General features: G+C 37.5%; 1 protein-coding gene across 5 annotated transcripts in view; it reads right to left on the reverse strand.

The window, feature by feature from the left end:
• Utrn (utrophin) overlaps window positions 1-21,993 on the reverse strand; it is a 515,075-nt gene that overhangs the window by 240,946 nt on the left and 252,136 nt on the right. For all 5 annotated transcript variants that reach the window (XM_071612949.1, XM_071612948.1, XM_071612950.1 and 2 more), the window contains 4 exons: window positions 21,731-21,945; window positions 19,297-19,414; window positions 15,456-15,661; window positions 13,417-13,571 (listed from right to left, as the gene is read on the reverse strand). In XM_071612949.1, coding sequence (XP_071469050.1) covers window positions 13,417-13,571; window positions 15,456-15,661; window positions 19,297-19,414; window positions 21,731-21,945 — 694 coding nt within the window. The remainder of the gene's footprint in view (window positions 1-13,416; window positions 13,572-15,455; window positions 15,662-19,296; window positions 19,415-21,730; window positions 21,946-21,993) is intronic.

Consider the following 21,993-nt stretch of genomic DNA (forward strand, 5'->3'; position numbering starts at 1 on the left):
CCAACTCTATTCTATATTTTATTTAAAGACAGAGTCTCACTAAGTTGTTTAGTGTCTCGCTTTTGCCGAGGCTGGCTTTGAACTCACAATCCTTCTACCTCAGCCCCTCGAGCTGCTGGGATTACAGGCATGTACCATATATTTTCAATTTTTAAACATCAACAGAAAATAGTATTAAGAATAACCAGATAAAGGTCATGCCAAAAAGGTACAAGAAAGCAAATAATTAAAGGAGTGCACACATGCAATTAATCTACCATGAACAGGCATGTTTTGTCTTATGAACACTCAATATATAAAATTCAGTAATTGTAAAGTTTAGTAAAGCCAGATATTTTCACTCTCCACAAAGTCCTTTATTATTCAAGAATATTCATAGGTTCTGCTGCAACCACTAATGGAAAAATAGATCATTACAGATTAAACTCTAGGAATGCCCAGACTAGAGAAAAGAAGGCGAACATTGAAGAACAACTAAAGATTCAGGCAGGGAATTCCATATACAAAAGACCTTTATATACTCAACAAATATAAAGGATGAGGCCAACAGGTAAGATAGAAAACCCAAAGTCATGCTTCAAAAGATAAGGAAGCTAAGAGGGCCATGAGCACTTGGCCTCAGTCAGGATCCCACAGAAAAGAGAACAGCCAGTCACACAGTCTGGGGGGCAGGTGGGATGTTATGAACCTAGAAAGTAGGGAACTGACTGTCAGATTGTCTCCTGGTCATCCGTGGAAAAAGAGATAGTCCTTTAAAAATATCCACTTTGCAGGAAACTGCTAAAAAACAACTCTTAGTTTTTAGTAAGACACGTCTCCTTCATTGGTTACATGAGCAAAAAGAATATGAGTTTTTGGATCATCAAAGCTCCACCACAACTACCAAGAAAGCTTGAGAAATCTGCCCTGTTGGCACACAAGGTCCTTCATGATCTAGCTCCTTCTTACCTGTCCAAGAATCATTATCACTCAAGCCTCACATATTATCTACAAAAATGAACCAATTACTAATCATCTAAAAAGTCACTGCTTCTGTCACCTTCAGAACTTTACATTTTAGTCATTTTAACCTGCCCCTCTTCCGGCCTCCAGCTTTCAGTCATCTCCTTTCCACCACACTAACTTCTACAGACCCTTCAGAATTTGGTGCAAATGCCTCCCAAACTGATGGTTCCTTTCTCAAAGCACACCATGACACCCCTTACCATGACTATTAGGGTTCACATGCTGCTATAATAAATAACCACAAGCTTAGTGGCTTAAAGCAACAGAAATATTACTATCTTCCATAGGTTAGAGTCTAACACTGCTGGTGGAGCCGCATTCCCTCCTGGAGGTTCTCAGGGTGAATCTGTCTCCTACCGGCTTCCAGCTTCTAATGGCCACCATATTCCTTGGCTCTTAGTCACTGACTCCACCTTCAACACCAACAATGGTGGGGGAAACCCTTACATCACTTCTCTCTTCCCCAGTCCCTCTGCCTCCTCCTTCACTTTTAAGGATTTGTCAGATGAGGTCGGGCCCAGCCAGACAGTCCAGAATAATCCCCTCATCTTTGGGGCCATTTTTCTACCTGCTTCCTAATGTCTCTGATTGTGACTGAAGGAGACTGTTTTCTTGTCAGCTGGAAGCTTCTGAATCATTAATGCACCTGGGTCCTAGAGGGCCTGCTCACAGTAGCAACTCAACAAGGGTTTATTAAATAAACTAACACTTACTTTTGCAGCAATATTTTAAGGAGATAATGAGGAACCAAACACATAAACATATCAAGATGTAGTAAACACTCAATAAAGAAGAGTTTCCCTAATCATCTATATGAATTTCATGAAATACTGGGATATTCATTTTGCTTATAGCAGGCACATGTGCAACTTAATAATTTTTTTTCTTTTTTTAATTAATTTTTTAATTTATCTATGACAGTGGAATGCATTACAATTCTTATTACACATATAGAGCACAATTTTTCATATCTCTGGTTATATACAAAGTATATTCACACCGATTTGTGTCTTCATACGTGCACTTTGGAGAATAAAGTCCATCACATTCCACCATCATTTCTAACCCCCTGCCCCCTCCCTTCCCCTCCCACCCCTCTTCCCTATCTAGAGTTTGTCTATTCCTCCCATGCTCCCCCTCCCTACCCCAATATGAATCAGCCTCCTTATATCAGAAAAAACATTTGGCATTTGGCTTTTTGGGATTGACTAACTTTACTTAGTATTATCTTCTCTAACTCTATCATGATTTTATTCTCTTTTATTTCTGAGTAGTATTTCATTGTATTTATATGCCACATTTTTTTTATCCATTCATCTATTGAAGGGCATATAGGTTGGTTCCACAGTTTAGCTATTGTGAATTGTGCTGCTATAAACATTGATGTGGCTGTGGCCCTGTAGTATGCTGTTTTTAAATCGTTTGGTTACAGACCAAGGAGAGGGATTGCTGGGTCAAATGGTGGTACAACTTAATAATATCTTTAATAATGCAACTGGAAAAATGTTTTTAAATGAACACATACCAGATGTCAGATATTTTTTTATTGCGAACTTAATCAATGACTAAAATTAATGAATATTCTGGAAACTAAATTCTATTTTTAGCAATCCAATTATTATAATGAATATTCACTATAAAATTTATATTCAAGGACAGGGGGATAGCTCAGTCCTACAGAGCTTGCTTAGCATGCACAGTCCTTGCATGAGATACCAGCACCACACAAACACACATGAGTTTATAATCATAGTAAGAGTATATGTGTTCATTTGTATTCTGACTTTTAAAATTAATGTAATTTATATGAAATTTTTAATAGAACATAGTTCAAATGTATTTGTTCCCTCTACCCCCTCATTTATTCTTTTTTAGAAATTAGATCCAAGGCTACAATGTGGTATACTGAATGTTTTTCCAATTTTTTCAAGGAATTTATCCTAGCATTAAGACCCCCCCAAAACAAACATTAAAGTTAAGAAGTTCAGGGCTATGCATACACACTTTATCACACAGGCAACAAATTAACTTTAATGCTACTTGTATACTGCATGCACAAAAGAAAGACCTAATTCTACCACCTCTGTCATTTCCTAGCTATACGGCATAGGATAAATAATTTCAGATCTCAATTTTTATTTATTTATTTATTTGCATCTTTAAAATATTGGACTAGATCACTAAAAGACTTAGAGGACTTTTTAAAACTATAAAGTCTGTCACAAAGAGTATAAAATATGCTGGAAGAGAACTTCCATCTCACCCTCATCCCTAGCTTCAAATTCAGCTTCATTAAGAGTCACTGCTTATAAATGAAATGTTACAACAGGTACAGAGGAGCACCATGCAGACAGCCAAGCGGTTGGAGCATTAACAGGGAGGGTTTCTAAGATCACTTCCAGCACTGAACTCACACAAGTCTATAATCTCAACGTGGATTTTACATTGATTTAGCAGTCCTGGTTGCTACAGCTCAAGAAAGACCAGAACAGAGCTGGAGGGAATCCTGAGAAACATAAGGAGGGAATAGAGGGGAAGGAGCATGACTACAGGAAAAGAATTTTTTTTTTTTTTAAGTTAAGGAAATTTCTGGCTAGAAGACAAAGGCAGAGAAGACTGTTTTTGTAAATCTTTTTAAAATCTATAAATCACAAAGAACAAGGATAGGCTGAAAACTTAAAAGATACATGTGAAGTTTACCAGGGTATTGTTAGCCAAAATAATTTTTACTTCAAACAGAAGAAATAACAGATTATAGGATTCTTTGGTGCAAAATATGGTACCGAACAAAAGTATAAGTAGCTTCCCATAAAAGATTTATGGATATCCATGGGTGACAGATTTATAATAGTTTATACTAAGGGGAACTAGGATTTTTTAAATGTAAACTCTTAGCTTTCAAAAAGATGTCTGTAATAAAATCAGCTATGATAGGCTATAAAATAGCCGATAGCCATTTGTGTAACATAAAATACGACTACCCACAAAATGGACTTTTTAAAATGTCATTTTAAAAATGCTAAATAATATTTTCTATTTTAAGCTATAAGATATATTATTTAATCAAGTGTGCATGTGCTTATAATTGATCAAAAGAGTACTTGAACACAAACAAATGGCTTTTTAAAAAGACTTTAATAGAAACAGAATATCTTAGAAACCCACAGTAATGCATTGCTAAATTTTGGTGTATTTAAAAGGTGACCTTTACAGTGATATGAGATTTAAATATATTTATCTCTTTTAGAATGGAAAAGAGTAGCCCCAGTAGTTTGAGTGGCAGGTAGAAAACTTACAATGAAACCATTCTTCAAGCATTTCAATGGGTACCTTCACAAAGTAATTTTGTTCTTTTGGAAATAAAATAACATTTCTCCAATAAATATATTAAAGCATGCTATGGGGAAAATGCAGCCAAAGTGAACAATGAGTCATTGTAGATATTCTCCATGATCTGTGGTCTTTGTTGACCAATCATCACTACATAGAGGTTGAGTCATCACCAAGATACTTAGGATTCCACCATGGGACTTTTGGAAACTCTGTCCTCGGCTACTACTGCTATGCAATTGGAAAGCAGAGAGAAGAGCCCCCCACTTCCTCTACTTCCATCCCACAATACCTGTTCCACCTTCTATAACTCTTTCTGGGGCTCTCATTGCCAGAAAATAAATATTTATGACTAATTTTTGTAAGAAGCTATATCTCAACACATCTATGTATTTTATCAGCTAGATCATTACTGACATTGAATTAGTCAATCAATATTGGACTGTACCTCCTATACTACTCTATCCTTCTGTACACGTCCAACCCTCAAACCCTTGTTCCATCATGCCCCAGAGCTCCTACTCTATGATCAGCAGTCTCCTCTGAATCTACAGTCTTCTCAGATCAAATCCAGTATCTTATATTCACTGAAACTGGTTTCCTCGGGGCCATCAGTCACCCTGACAACTTGTAATGAAAGTTTGTTGCTGTTGTTTTTATTCCTAGATGCTTTATGTCTCAGTGTGAGGAGTTGTTTTCAAGTGCTATTCCAAGGCAAATGTTCTTCCATTTTCCAGGCAAAACTCTACTGTTTTGGAGCACAAGACATTTATATAGTAAACTCCAGGTTCAGGGTCACTTTCATGTGTTAAAAAGATTATTCACTGCCTCAATGGGTATGTGGAGTCTGAAATCCAACTCAAGATCTGTTTGCCAAGCCAAAACTCTAATGAGGGACTGCTTCACCCACAGAAAGAAACACCTTAGACACATTATAAATACAGCCCCAATCTCTACTCCTGTCCAAAGACTTTCCACTCTCCTATTCTCTCTCTCTCTCTCTCCATCTTTTATTTGCACTCTTTATACTTGCTTTTGAGTAGATGAACATTACTAAAGGATACTTCGAAAACATTATCTTCTCCTCACATGTATCACAAATCACAAATTGGAACTCATCACTGTCCAGTAACTATCAATTTCTCCCCAGGAAACTCTCTGCCCCATTCACCAAGATTCTGACTGTACATATAATTCTCTTCCTTCCAATTTCTTCAGCCCTACCTCCAACCTGATTGACAGCACGCTACATGGACCACAAAGAAAGTTCAGTCCTTGCACAGAGATGCCTTCATCTTCCCACCACCGAGGCTCCAGGCCACGGACATCTGTAGTCATCTTCTCATTGCTTTTTTCCTGTTGTGAAGGAAAATGCATCCCAGGTCTGACCAAACTCAATTCTCCAGATCCTACTTTGATATCTCCACAAAGACTTCCTTTCCCCACTGACTTGAGTCACCAGCCTCTCCTCCACTGGATCTTTCCTAGAAGCTTGCAAAAGTACCTCAGCGTATTCCCTTGTAAAAGAAAGGTGCATCACTTCTCTTTATGAGTCAGTCCCCTCTAGGTCTCACCCAATATCTCTCTCTTCTCAAAAACCTTCTCTAAATTATTTCTACTTCCTCGTCTTCCCCTCACTGTCTGCTTCTCGCCTGATCCCTGCCTTCAGTTTGCTTTTCCAAAATTCGCAGGCATCTCCAAGGTATACAATTCCACAAATGATGTTCTCTGTCATCTTTTCTCATTCCTCCAGCCTAATTCAACACAGTGGATCACTCTCCCTTAGAAATATTCTCCTCTATTTTCTCTTAGAAATAATCTCTTCCCTCTACTCCTGAAAATCCTGGAATTTCTTTCTTTGTCATTGGAAATGCCCCCTCCCTCTCCATTCTTTTTGCTCTTTCCCCCTTTCTGTTCAATCCCTACAAGCTCACAGGTGTAATTAAGTGCCATCTTCCTCTATATCCTTTTACTTTGTCCCTAGTCATCTCATCCAATCACACAGCCTTAATATCTAATGTAAACACTGACAATTCCTCATTCAGATCTGAGGTCAAAATATTGGAATTCCACATTTATATATCCAAAAATACCTACACATTTTGATCTCTAATAGGCATTTCACACAACAATGTCAAAAAAAAAAACCCACACTTTTTTATACTTTTGAATTTTTGTCCCCAAACCTCCAGAGCTTTCCCAATTCAGTGACTAATATCAGCATTCATCTTTTTACAAATTTCCATCTTTCATGGTTTCCACTCCTCAAACCACACATCTAATCCCCCAAAGTCTCCTCTTCTTCTGAAGCACGTCTTCCCTCTATCATGTTCTTCCCATCTTGCTGATGTGCCCTCAGCCTGCCCCACCTCCCACATCTCAAGCCTGTCCTTTTTATTCGGCCGGACGCATTGTATGTTCTTTCCTGCCTCCGGACTTTGGTATTTGTTGTTGTTTACTCTGGAGCTTTCTTCAGATGGTTCCCTCTTAACTTTCAGAAGCAACTCAAACGTCACCTTCTGACCTATTCTTCTACATATTACTGAAGCCACATAAGCCCCTCTCTTACACAGCACCTCCTTTTTTCCTCTACCAAACAATCTCCCTCATTGCAGCTTATTTCTTATTTACTGCATAGTTCCCCTATAGAATATCAGCTTCCTGGGGGCAGGCACTGGTATATTTATGGTCACAGAGGACTGATCACAGAGGTTAGCAAACAAAAAGCTAAATAAATACTCCTTTAATTGACTGATTGATAATTAATGGGGGAAAAATCAAATGAAAGAAAAAAAGAAGACTATGGGCATGAATCCCTTAATTTATTTGACAGGCAACTGAATGTACTCAGAAAATATCTGCATGCTTCAGTCTGATATTTATTTACAAAATGAAAAGATGAACATTCATGGGAAAATACCACAAAGACATTGTTGGTAATATTTTTTAAATGACAATACAATGGTACCTGAAGTATTTTTTTTTTTTAAATAACAAGAGTAAAATGCAGAAGAGCATGATTTTTATACTTCTCTTGGCCAGTTTACTTCCCAGTTTGAAAGGGATAACTAAAGATAAAATATTAGCAAAAAAAAAAAAAAAAAGAAAGAAACAGGTTGAAAAACAAAGGTGACCTTCAGGGAAAGAAATAAGTTTCTGAGAGGATAAATCAAATTGACTGACCCAAATCTCCAGATCTTTTATGGGTGGACAGGTCACCTGTACTCTACCTAAGCCCATGGATGTTATAGCATTACCGCATTCATTCCAGGAGCTCAATGGTGGAGCGTGGCTAAGGTCAGTAACACATAATCCCAGTATGAGCATCTTCTACCAACTGCTATTAAAAAGTGTGGACCAAACTGAACAATGGGTAAGTGCTGAGAAGAACGCTTATTTTTTGTTAATTCGGGAGGGCAATAATTAATCCTTACTGAAAAAGTACTCACAGAAATAACAAGCTTCAAAACGTGCAACAGAATAACTTAAGAATGCAATGGAAAGTAAATTCAGATTTTTGGATTTTAACCTGTTTTCAAAATAGCCAAGGACTTTACAAATTCAGTCTTAAGTATGCATAACATTTATATAATCTTATAAACTATGTACATTCCACACATTCAGCTGGCCATAATTAAAAATTAGAAATTCAGGTTCTTTTACTGATCAATCTATACTGTATTTATGGCACCCAATGAAATAATTGTAAATTTTCAAAACTCTGCACCTTTTTTTCTCCCTCCCTTCTTTCCTCCCTCCATCCCCGCCCCCTCGCTTTCTTTCTTTCTTCAGTACTGGATATAAAACCCAAAGCCTTACATGTGCTAGGCAGGAACTCTGCCCCTGAGTCACACCTCCAGCCTCTACACCTTCCAACCCAAGATGGTTGGACTCCTGTTTTGTCAGAAAACACTTAATGCAACATAAATTCAACAACTGTAATGATCTCACTGAGAAAATTGCATTTCCTAAGAAATTAAATCCAGTAATAAAGATTTACCATTAATATAAGTAGATATCATTCAGAATGACTATAAACGAGCAACTGACAATGACTCAGCCTTCTGCTAACTCAGCCACAGACTGTACTGTGCATCAGATGACAGGTGACAAAGGTAACCGGGATGGCACATGATAATTTAGGCAACCAGTTATTGATCGTAAACCATATAACATGAACTTATATAACTTCTGATCTCACAATAATCCCACACATTAGGTCTGGTCTCCCCTTTACAACAAGGAAAAATAAGACTCAGTGAGTTGAAATAAGGTCCACAGAGATAGTAAATGCACAGAGTGGGATTTCAACCATAGGTTGTCAAGAGATCATACCCAGAATGCTCCATTCTACTTGTACCATTCCAGAAAAGCCTTCAAGTAGATAAGGAAAATATGACTTCACAGGGATAAGGACAAGGAGAAAAATATACAGTAATTAGTAATTCATAAGAAATTACAGTAGCACATGCTTGTAATCCCAGCAGCTAAGGAGGCTAAGGCAGGAGGATCGTGAGTTCAAAGCTAGCCTCAACGACTCAGTGAAACCCTAACCAACTCAGTGAGAACTTCCCTCTCTTCCCTCTAAAATAAAATATTTTAAAAAGGGCCAGGGATATGACAAGTAGTTAAGCAACCCTGGGTTTAATTCTTGACACAAAAATTTTAAAAAAGGAAGAAAGAAATTACAGCATACACTTATACTGTCTCATTTCCTTGATAATACTTCAAAATAGATAATTGTGTATATATGTATAACATAAATAAATATACACATATATACATACATGGATATAAAATGTTAGTTTATCCCTGGAGTGTTTATATATACAGTTAAAATAAACTTTCAGACACAAATCAGGGATCCACACTCCAATTGAGCATCCTGAATCCAAAAATCTGAACCTCCAAAATCTAAAACCTTTTGAATGCCAATAGGATGCCAAAAGTGGAAAATTCCACACCATTACATTAAATTTTTTTTCATACAGAAGATTACTTAAAATATTGCATGAATTACCTTTAGACTATATGCATAAAGCTCATGTTACAGTTTGGATGCAGGGTGTCTCCCAAAAGCTCCAGTGTTAATGCAGAGATATTCAGAGGTGAAGTGGTCGACTATGAGAGCTGTGACCTCATCAGTCCACCCTAGTTTGAATGGACTGACTGGGTGGTAACTGTAGGCAGATGGGGCATGGTTGGAGAGGGGGTCCCTGGGGGCTACCCTGGAAGGATTCACTCTCCCTGTAGCTCCTTCCTCCCCTCCTGCTGTCTACTTCCTGACCCAGCCATGAACTGAACAAGGCTCCTTTGCTGGGCCCTTCATCCATATTTGCTGTATCTGGGGCCCAGAGCAAGCATTCAACTGACTGGAGACTGAACCTCTGAAACAGCCCCAAACACACTTTTCCTCCTCTAAATTGTTCTTGTCAGATATTTCAGTCACAGAAACAAAAAAACCTAACTAACACAACTACAGAGCCATACTATCAACCCTTCTCAAGTATATTTGAAGCATAAATTAGTTTCATGTTTAGATTTGCTTCCCCAAACTTTACATATATCATTATATATACAAATATTCCAAAATCTGGAAAAATCTGAAATGAAAAACTTCTGATCCCAAGCATTTCAGATAAGGGACATTCACCTTGTAGAAGTACATTCCAACTATCACATCATAATATGCTTTAAATAATTGGTTAACTGCCATTAGGAGATGCAAGGGGGAAAAATGTCAAAAAGAGCATTAGTGAAAATACAGAGATTACTCTCAAACTTACAGACAGGCCGCTGCTCAGAGAACTCAAGATACCAGCAATCATTTAATCAGAACTCTTAATATATAGAAACCCTAGCTGTCACTCAATATCAGAATTAATAAATTTTTGTACAATAGGTAACTAACACTATTGATGTATCTATATTACATATCAGCCCAAGCAATAGTCAAACACATTCATATTCGTACATCTAGGAACAAGGCTATTCATCCTAAGCAGGATGAATAAATAAAGACTATAATAAATAGTCTCATGTCAATTCAAAGCTTTCTGTTATCAGAGCTTTTGGGGATTTGGGCATTGTAGATAAGATCTTGTGGGCCTGTAATTGTGAATGGCCAAATTATTTAGACCAACATCAATTCCTATAAAACATTTCCCTTAAAGATGATATTAAGCTTTACACACAATGCTCTGCTAACATTACTCCTTGTTTAAGTATAATCACCCTTCACCCCTCCAGAATCAGACCGACAATGATGTATATTCAGAATATGGCTGGGAGGAGATAAGAAGAGAGACTTGGCAAAAGGCCTCTCAGAGGCCATTAGACTGGGCACAATGGCCACCTAATAGACAGTGTTACATTATTCATAGAAGAGGCCCCCATATCTTTAATCTGATCTGGTTTCTAAACTCAACCCAGATAAGAACCAGTAAGCCAAATCACACACAGATCTGAGAGGCAGGTACACAAAACAGTCACCAGTAATCGCTGACATTCTGATAACAAAGAAGAAAAATGAAAGTCTTGCTAAAGATGAGATGAGCCTCATGGAACAAGCAAAAAGGCTTGAATCCAATTCCTGCTCTGCCAGTAGGAGCTGTGTAAATTGCAGTAATCTTTACCGTCTCTGAGCTTCAGTTAATTCACCAACAAAACACAGATGAAAATGCTTGCCTGCCCCCTATGGTTACTGTGAGGATCAAAGGAAAAAAAAATATGAAGAGCTGAGCAGAGTGCCTGATGATGAGAACATGCACAATAAAATTTATAAACTAAAAGTAAAGCACACAATCACACAAAGCATAGCAACCTGAATAAATTTACTACCAAAGCTTCAGAACCCAGCACAGAAGGTATTATCACCTTTCACTTGAAGAAAAATACCATTTTGGTTTTCTAGGTGAACCTGAGCATGCCGCTTAGCTTTTCTGAGTGAGAGAGGGAGATTAGACCACATAGTCTCAAAGGAGGTGAGAAATAGTTCTTGCCATGGGGGAGGAAGGACAGAAAAAATGCCCTGTTTTTATGTATGTAAAGCACAACTATTCAGTACAGATATGGACACACGTGATACCACACTATTGAATTTTCATAAGGGGCTGGGCTCTATGAAGGCGTCTTAGAGAAGACATAATGAGAAAGGTTGAGAAACACAGGTTTAGATAAACTGTAGGCTCATGTACAGCTGCTAAAGTTCCTTAGTTCTATCTCTGCAACAACAATGTTAAAAATTTCAAAGTGTTTTCTATGTCATATATGATCTTTCCACACTTGATGTAATGAAATTTTAAAAAATTAATAAAGTCAAGAATTTGAAAGAAGTTTAACAGAGGTTCTCATACTTTAAGAAGGAAAAATTTATATATTCCAAAAAAAGATGTCCATTTAAAACAATTAATAATATAAATATTACTGCTTAAAACAGAAAACTCTGAATATATAGAAACCCTAGCTGTCACTCATGGGGATCCTCTGAGCCACAGTTTTGTTGTCATTTTTCTGACTTTATAAATAATAACATATCTGAATCTTGTCCAAATATTAATAAAAGTACTTATTCCTCCCCCCAAAAAATTGCAAATAGATACTGAGCAAGGATGATTTCTTGTAACAATGATAAACTTGGAATATGTGGTTGTCTCTGCTATGATAAATGAAAGATCACCTTGGAATATAATTCATTTTTAATTGCTTCTTCCATCGAATCTCACTACTGCTGTAGGCTGTCTTAAAATATTTACAAAGTAAAAGCCAAAAAAAAAGAACTGGATATACTAAATAAAGCAGGCCACTCATTCCTAAGTGATCAATTTTTTTCTGGTATTGTTTAAAACATAAACAAAGTCATAACTCTTTGCACATGGAATTTTTGGTAAAACATAAGATGAAATACATTTAGGGATTATATCAGGGTTCAAGCTGGTTTTAATTCACCTGCTATCCCTGCCTCAGTTATGGGATCCAAACTCTATCCAAATAATCTGTTACCATAAAAGAGAAAAATTATGCTAACATGCTAGGAAGATCAAAATTACAGTCACTCTCCTTTAACCTTTTTGAAGCTCTGTATTTTTGCCACTCCAGTCTCGTGTCCCCCAGTGTCCTACGTATGTCCAGCAACACATTCAAGCTCCTGTGCTTCCCTCATAATTCTCTTCTGGAGTTTACAGAACTGCTTGAAAGATTCTAACTGAAAACAACATTCAAGAAATGCATAAAAATTCTTCCATGTCGAACTTTAATAAATGCTTGACCATAGTTTATTACCAGGAATATATATACCATAAAGTGTTCTGATCACTATCAATTTTATTCACTGCAAAATAAATGTAATTTGATATCAAATTAATTTTCAGGAAGTTGCATTTAAATAGATAAAGATGTTGGAGAAATCACGGTTTCACCTAGACACAGACATTCCCAGCACCATGCATAAAGTCAACACTCTATACTGATGAATATAAATTTGCATCTTGAAGATATGCTAACTACTGTTTACAACTCCTCACATCCTAGATGTTCAAGTGACAGGAAAATCTCTCTTCTAAAGACATACGCTATTTCAGGCCATTCCAAATATACTGACTAGTCAGTAACCAGAAAGAAAAGATAATAAGTTAATTAAAGTCCTAAAGTCACATAAATCATTTCAGAAGTACAGTGTTGAATCCATAGCATCTGATCTTCAACTGAGGAGACCCAGCCAAATACTATACCATTGTAATTATTATTACCCTGAGGCATCTGTAAATATCTGTTACTTACCAGAGTACTACAAAATGTATTTGAGATAATACTGAGAGAAATCAGAATAATCATTGGCAAGATTTAGGCTTATTCAAGGGAAAACGGCATTGTAGAAATTCAAGTAGATATTGAGTAAATACACATTCTGTACTAAGTAGGCATGATAATATCAACTCAGCATATCACACTATAAAAATAAAAATAATAATGAAATGTACTTCTAGTAGCTACAAATTTGGGGGCTGTTTCCATGAGAAAACCAAAAATAGTCAAATTCTCAATTTAACATTATGCATTCAATTGCCAGGGTCATAGAATTACCTTTGCTTTAGATTGATCCATGATGTTTTCAGATACTCAGTAGTTTCCTTCACATTCCTTGTGTCATCACTACCATATTCCTCCAGCAGTTTCTGCAGGACATTATCAAATGCCATGATGACACCATCGCCAGGACCCAGTTCTTGAAGCAACATCTAAGGTGCAAGTTCAAGTATAATTGTTAGACCTGGTCATTTAGCAATTACCATTACACAAACACTGCTTCCAAGGGTGTTTTAACATGTGTGAGACCCAGACATCACAAGAAGAAAACAAATTAGGGGACAAACTCTTGCACGTAGGCTTAAACCAAAAGAATTCTAGAAATGGAAAATGTCTAAGAAATCAGGTATGTGGCAGATGATATTGATTATATTTTCCTCTCTGAGATATTTTATTTCCTCAAACCATCTGTCCCTCTCATGCCTTCTGCTATACATATAAATCTTACAGGAATGTGCATCATATAGGAATTGAACACACACAGAGTTCCTCTGTATGTGCTTGGAGAAACAGCAAGAACCAACAATGGTGGAATTCTTCTGCCTCTTGCCCCTGGATCGCTGCACGTGTTTACAAAGTTAATTGCTTGGATAGATCAAGCAGTGAGCAAGGTTTACAGAGAATCTGCCTGGGTAGCTAAACTGAGACTGAGTACATCCACAGGCAATGGTATCTTGACACTTTCTGTCCCTGAAAGTTTCTGAAACAAGAATCTCCACATGAAATCTGAGTAACAACTATGATCCTCTAAGGATTTTTGTAGCAACTGGAAGAAAAATCCAGCCTAGAGAAATGAACCACACTGTTAATTAGAGAAGCAAACAGACCTCCCTTGGTATCTGTGGAAAAGTAGTTCCAAGAGCCTTCCCCTCCCATGGACATCAAAATTCACAGAGATGCTCAAGTCCTTGATATAAAATGGTGCAGTATTTGCACAAAATCTATGCATATCCTCCTGTACACTTTACTTGTATTCCCTAATATCATTTAAATGCTATATAAATAATTGTTATACTGCATTGTTTATGGAATAATTACAAGGACTTTTTAAAAACTTTTTTACATGTTCAATACAGATGCAACCATCACAGATCTAACTACATAGCATACAATCCCTGGTTGATTGAATCTGTGGATACTAATCACACAGACACAAAGAGCCAACTGTGTTCCAAATAGGATGACTGAATCATGGGTATTATTTTTTTACTGTATTTCTCTACTTAAGGTGCAGGGCTTTGCTATTACTTTTGAGTTGTTTGATAGAAATGATCAGCAGGTGTCATAAACACAGAAAATGATTCAGAAACCAATCCCCCTGGCCACTTGCTTTTTAAATTGTAACCATGGAAAGTCTACACTTGTGAAGAATAAAATCATACTTCCAGGTTTTAGATTCTGTTTCCCACACAGTCTTTATTATTACATTCTTCATCAATGTGCACTTTCACCTGAAGTTACCTGAAGGGTAAATAAAACGTTCCACCAAAATATAACCTCACAGCTAATACACCCTCCAACTCAAGAATATTTTCTGTTATTATAAGAAAGAATTCAAAATAACATTTTAAAAATACAATAAGTATTCACTATTATCAACTCTAATCAAACTGATCAACAGTGGAACCTACATATTGATAAGTGTGGATATAAATGTATTAAAAGAAACTAAACTTACTTATTAACTGACTTGCTCACCACAGTAGCACTCAAATCAAAGCCTCAAGAAATTTTACAAATACAAATAAGCTCTGGGGTAGGCAAGAAAGAAACTAAAATGAGGATTCTGGGATCCTACAAGATGTTCTTTTTCTAGATGTTGGTTCGTGAGGATTTTTCATTAGCCAAAAAAAAAAAAAAAAATCTATTTGTTAGGCTTCCAGAAATTATTCAGAAAAACTTCCTGATCAAATGCTTCATATAAATTCAATATATATTCTAAGAACTTAGGAAAACATCAAGACAGGCTTCTAAGAAAAATAGAAAAAGCAAGTCTAAGGAAATGGCACTGCTGAGCAATAGCCAATGAGTCTTACTTGATGATCAGAGATCTGTTTGGAAAGCGGATCCCTCCGGGCTTGCTGGAGCATGTAGAGTCGAGCCTCGTATTTTCTCATCAGTTCCTCCGTCTCCTCCCTGTGGTCAGCCCACTGAAGACTGTCCACAATCATGTCCTCCAGTTGCTGCCGACGCAGATCCACCCCATGCTGGGTGCTGTCCCACTGGTTCTTTACCTTTTCCACTAGGGAAACAGATAAGGAGTAGTCCCCAAAAGTAACTATCAGGAAAGGGAAAAAACAACTGATCCCTGATTGATCATAGAAAGTCTATGATAGAAAAGGAAAAGAGGGCAATTGACAAAGACATTTGAAAGGAACTATAATATATGTCAGACACACTATACTATATATATACATATATATATATATATAGTATGTGTGTATATATATACATAAATATTTCTTACTATTAATCATATATGTGCATGTATATATATATATATATATATATATATATATATTTCTTATTTTAAAAAATCTTTATTTTAAATTAATTTATTTATCTTTTTAAATGTGGTGCTGAGGCTCGAACTCAGCACCTCGCACATGCTAGGAGAGCGCTCTACAACTGAGCCCCAGCCCCAGCCCCATATTTCTTATTTTTTAATGAGTTAGGATCTTGCTATGGTGCTGAGGCTGGCATCAAATTTGCAATCCTCCTGTCTCCACATCCTGAGTTGCTAGGACTACAGGCATGTGCCACTATGACTGGATTTTAATAGAAATATTTCTGAAACCATTCTTGAAGAAAAATTTTGGATTAAACTCAACTTGAAGTGCACCAAAACATCTCACAATAAACATATCTATTAGTATTAGCTGATAAAGCAAAAAAAGGAAGCAGAAGAAGAAAAAAATATCCTTTTTAATGTTGTATTTACAGAACCCAGTTTGATAAAGTAGAATTTAGCAGTACATTAAGACACAGATATAGTTACTTGATACCCTCAAAAGAGATTCTCTAAGGCAGTACAGATTTTAAAAGAGAACAAACTACTTAAGAATATTTTTCACTTTTTTTTTCTTTTATTGTACCATGAAACCTGTTTGATTGGGTATAAGGGTAGAGTACTGGGAATTGAATAAGGGGGTATCCTACCACTAAGCTACATCGCAGACCTGTTTTTATATTTATTTTGTGATAGGATCTTGCTAAATTGCTGAGGTGGGCCTCAAATTTGCAATCCTCCTGCCTTAGCAGCCCAAGTAGTTGGGATTACAAGTGTGCACCACTGTGGCAGGCCAAGGAAGTAAATATTCGTATACTTTCAAGTTCAAGAGAAACACTAAAAGTAAAGAAGATTCAAGTTCTATGTACCTAGGAACCTTCAAACATAAAATTCAACACCGGCTCTTTACCTCCCATCCTTTGAGTTATTTCTACTCCTCTTTCTCGTGTTCTCCCTTTCTGTCTCTCCCTGACCTCTCCTTTCCTCTCTTCTCCTCTTCTTTTCTTTCCTGTCCTCTTCTCTGATCCCATCTCCTGTGCTCCTCTCTGTTCTTTTTAACATGGAGTTATGAAACAAGAACATTAAAGACATTTAAGCTTTTGATTAATGTCTTCAGGGGCAGTTCATAATCGTGAACTAAAATACCAGTAAACAGCAGCTCTGAATACCAGAAACAACTCACAGGCAATAGGAAAGAGAAGGTTCAAACAAACAGCTAGATGATGCTTGACAGACCACCTGAAAGACTATAGCTTTTAAGTACCCGCCCCAAGAAGAACCTAAATACAAGATAGCATTCCGGCTGAGTTATAAAGAATATTCTGATAAAATTCTTGGAATTGTATAGGGCTACAACAAACCATAAAAGCTGTCAACTTGAGGTTGTTCAGAAGGCCAAAAGTTAGACTTATGTGTCATAAGAAATTGCTCAATAAGATTATCTTTTTTTAATGCTGCCTTCATAGTTTAAAAAATGTTAAAGTTTTTAACATAAGGAAAGGGAAACAAATCTATCATGATGTTCTCCTTTTCCATAAGAAAATTACATAAAGTACTTGTGACCAATTCTAGCACTAACAGAATATTTTAATACTAAACAAAACATAAGACATCAAGTGACAGTAAATATCACAGGTTTACCATGAAAAACAAGCAAATTATTTGATTCATTGTAAGTGCTAAACACAGGCTCCTTGTGAAGGTACACTCCAGCTGAGGAGGGTGTTTTATATAGTGAGTAGCTATGAAGATTACATAGCCTCTACACACACACACACACACACACACACACACACGGAAAGAAAATAAAAGAAGGTGCTCAATGGGAAAGGGAAGACATTCAGGGGAAGGATAAAATCAACCTTAGAATAAGTTTTGATAAAGAGGTAACTGAAGAAAACATCAGAGGGTAGTAAAGCAAACCAGAGATGGCTTTGTCAACAGTGTGGTGTCATTAACAGAGGGGGTCCCTGCCAGGGGAGGGCAAATGGGACCATCCACAGCCCCTGCAACAGGCAGGATCAATCATCCAACACAGAGCCGGAGAAGGAAGGAAACCAGCCCATATCATCACACACCCAAATTCTTTGCTAACTCATCTCCACAGTAACCTTGTTGCTACCACATTTATTTTGAATTCAAAACACACACATAGGTGCTAATGCAAATAGTTGCCTTTCTCCCCTTCAGAAAAATTAGACTTTCTTCTTTCAGTTTACATTCTGCCACATATATTTATTTATTAAGTACCTAATTTGAATTGGGCCCTGCAGGAGGCCCAAGGGTTATAAAGGTGAATATTCATTCTCTAGAAGGGAGAGAGAATTAAAGTAGCTCTGAGATCTACAGTTATGAGGAATAAGGCCACAGCAGGAACTAAAGCTATAAAACAAGAATAGTATGGCCGAGACTTCACAAAGGGGTGACATTTTAGCAACTGAGTAAAATTTCGCCCGGAGAAAAAAGGCCAGAAGGAAAAAAAATAACCTGAATAAAGGGAAGAAGACCAGGAAATGTCGGGACATTTGAAAGAGTATATATAGTACAGAATGCTATAGACGGGAGAGGTGACAGACGAGGAGATTGTGACAATCCCCAAACGTCTAGACCTTGTTCTGTATGCCACGCAAATTCAAGACGCTTTGGAACTCAAATGTGAACTCCAAAGGAGGATTTCCGTTGATGTTTTGTATGTTCCCTTTTTTTGTTGTTTAGTTTTGTTTTGAAGAAAGAACCTCCAAAACTAGTGACAGTCACACAGGCACGCAGCAGTTGCTCAACAGACATCTGAGCAATGAGTTTGAAGTGAGCTCAACGACACACCAACACCCAGTTTTAGTGAATAAAGTACAACTAAAGAACAGATTTCCATTCCTTTAGGTTTCTCTGACTTCTGTTGTTTTGATTTCTTTAGAAGAAACCTAACTGCAGGATGTGGTGGCACAAACCTAAGGCAGGAGGATCCCAAGTTCAAGGCCAGTCTGGAAAACTTAGAGACACCTTGCCTCAAAATAAAAATTAAAAAAGGTCTGGGGATGAAGCTCAGTGCTAAGCCCTGGTGTAAGTCCCTAATACCACCACTTAAAAAAAAAAAAAAAAAAAAAAACACTTATGAAAAAAAAGTCCAATGTGTAATTGCTTAAAACTAATATTAATACATTGAAGAATTATAAGGGAATTGTGACAATGTTCACAAAAAGTTAAAAAAAAAGAGGAGGTATATTTATTTTTCATAAATAAAAAGTAATAAACACCAAATAATATTAACTTCTAGTTGAAGAATCTTTGAAAATGTGTGTGTGAAAGAGAGAAAGAGAATTGTTTTCAGGAAAAGTGGATGATGATATGCAATTTTTTAAAAAACTCACATTTTTCTGTGATTGCTGTTCTCACATCTGAACTGGAAGCTTTGTTTTTCAAGTTCTGTGCCAACGTAAAAACATAATCGAGCTGAGGATGGCGCTGTTCTAAGTCAGCTTTTGTGATCTGTTAAGAGAAATGATTATTAAGATATGTTAACAAGCGATACATTGAGAACAGTAACTAAGCAAACCGGTTTGGTGATGTCAAAGTTGTCACCGTCATCGTTTGCCTCCGCTAAGGCAGGCATCAGCAATGAGGCAGAGGAAGAGTCAGAGATCTTGGGTTCAAATCTCAGCTCTTCCACTAACCACCTGGTACCTTACTTCTGTGTGCCTTAGCTTTCACACACACACACACACACACACACACACAATAAGATAGTGACAATTAAGACGTATCAAGTCTGAGCAAACTAAGAAAATCCCTCTAAAGAATATGAGCAGTTAGTGCTGCTGATGCCTGGTGCACCTCTTCTGCACCAGACATGTGTACACACAGCATCCCCTGTGGGATACGGTGACATTATTAGAAAAATGCTAATCACAATAATTTTAAGTTAAATCATCTTAGACGTGAAAACCGGTATTCCTCGATGGACTGAAGCTCTTGTTGCTGATAAATCCGGACAAAAAGCTAACGAATTTAGAAAGTATGGTTTAATTATAAAATAAGTACAAATAGAGTGACAAGATGTTCCTGGGCTTTTCACTTTATGAATCCACTTGCTTTATGGACTTCAATCTCTTCTACAGTGACAAATGTTATTTCTAAGTGGATTACTAACAACTTCCAATCCTGGATCCCAGACTAGGTTTCCATGAATGTTGTTCACTTTCTTCTCAACAACATAAGGACCCCTCAGCACAACAAATCCAAAACCACTTCCCTCAGACCTTCATTCACACCCATTTCTCCTACTTCTTATTTCTGCTAATTGTAACACGTCCTCTCAGCCCCTCGGCAAGGGCTCTTTCCTTTGGTTTAAGCATCTCTTGCCTCCAATCCATCCTCATCCTCTTACTGAAGCAAAGCATCGTTATCACCAGTTCCCAGCTGCAATTCAGAAAAGAAAAGGCAGTGGGGGAAAGATGTGTCCCAACTGCTTTCACAGGAAAACTCTACAGGGCTCTAACAGCCTGCAAGCTCCTCCACAAAGGGAACTGGAGCTGCCTGTCCCACCGCACCCCCCACTGTGTCTCCTTCTTGCACAAATGTTGACCCAAAGGCTCCTCATCACCAACCCATGCCTCCTGTCTCTTCCCTATCCTGGAAGGTCACTGACATTATTTTCAGATGTCAAAATCCCACCGCCTGCCTTCCAGCACTTGGCAGAAGCCACCCTCTGCTCACCCTGGCTCCCCTAACAGGTGGCCTGCCCCTGCCCTGGGACATTTTATTAGACTTTGTCATTGTAACTTTTCTCTGGAGGGTTACTCAGTGCCCCTGACTCTTTCAGTTGGGGCTTATTAAGGACATGGGAATAAAACAGCACCTACCTCAAAGGACTGTGGGAGAAGCAAATAAGATCAATATAAAAGGCTTAGAAAAATGCCCAGCACACACTGAGCATTTAGCAATAGTTGTTTTATTATTTTATTATAAATTCCCTATTTCTTTTCTTTTCTTTCTTTTCCTTCCTTCCTTCCTTCCTTCCTTCCTTAATTTGGGTACCAGGGATGGAACCCGGGGACACTTAACCACTGAGCCACGTCCCCCAATATGATATAATCCATCACTAGGTCTTTTAATTTGCTTCCCTAAAACAATCTTTATATGAAAATAATAGACCCAGCCCTTTTTTATATTTTATTTCAAGACAGGGTCTCACTGAGTGGCTTAGGGCCTTGCTAAGCTGCTGAGGCTGGCTTTGAACGCACAATCCTACTGGCCTCAGCCTCACAAGCCATTGGAATTTCAGGTGTGTGCCACCACACCTGACTACATTCCCTATTTCTATCTGAAAGATTCTTTTCAGTATTCTTTTAAAACACACAGCTCAGAGTCTAGCACACTTAATACGGAAATAGATTTTTACATACTGATATTAGATGGTATATGTACAATAATAAAACTGTGGTTAGGATACTTATTTCTAAAGTCAGAAATGAAATGAGCTCATTATGAAAAATGAGCTGAAATAGAGCCCTGGGAAATTATCCTACATCACACCGGGCATTAAATGGAACACCAGCTTGCATTTATACCAACATGCCTAGCTTCGTGATATCAGTTTTAGAGTTTAAAAATACACTGAGTCTTTAGATGAAGTCTGAAAAGCTTCATTCTTTGCAGTTAGTCTGGGGTGGCTGTTTGGCAGATAATGTTTTTTTTTTAAACCTCATTCTTTCAGAGTTGTGGATAAACAAAGGGGACCCAAGCAGATCTGGTAGAACCTGGGTCGTGGTACCACCCCCACAAGCCTTTCCACCATGCACCTACTTTCATTCGGGAAACAGTCCTATTGATCTCTTCCACATCCCCAACAGTGACGATGTTGGACTTCAGCATCTGGTCAATCAATACCAGCCAGTCAGCGAGTTCTGTTATGGTTTTATCCAGATCAGCAGGAACCGAGATTTCTGAGGTACGCTGAGGGTGAACGGACATGTCTGATGCAGAGGATACTAGCGCCACCTTTTGGACACTAGGGTGAGCTGGAAAAAACAGGTAGCAAAGTAAGAATAAGGATAAAAGAATAAGAA

The sequence above is a fragment of the Marmota flaviventris genome, chromosome 6 (genome assembly GCF_047511675.1).
Source record: "Marmota flaviventris isolate mMarFla1 chromosome 6, mMarFla1.hap1, whole genome shotgun sequence".
NCBI classification, from domain to species: domain Eukaryota; kingdom Metazoa; phylum Chordata; class Mammalia; order Rodentia; family Sciuridae; genus Marmota; species Marmota flaviventris.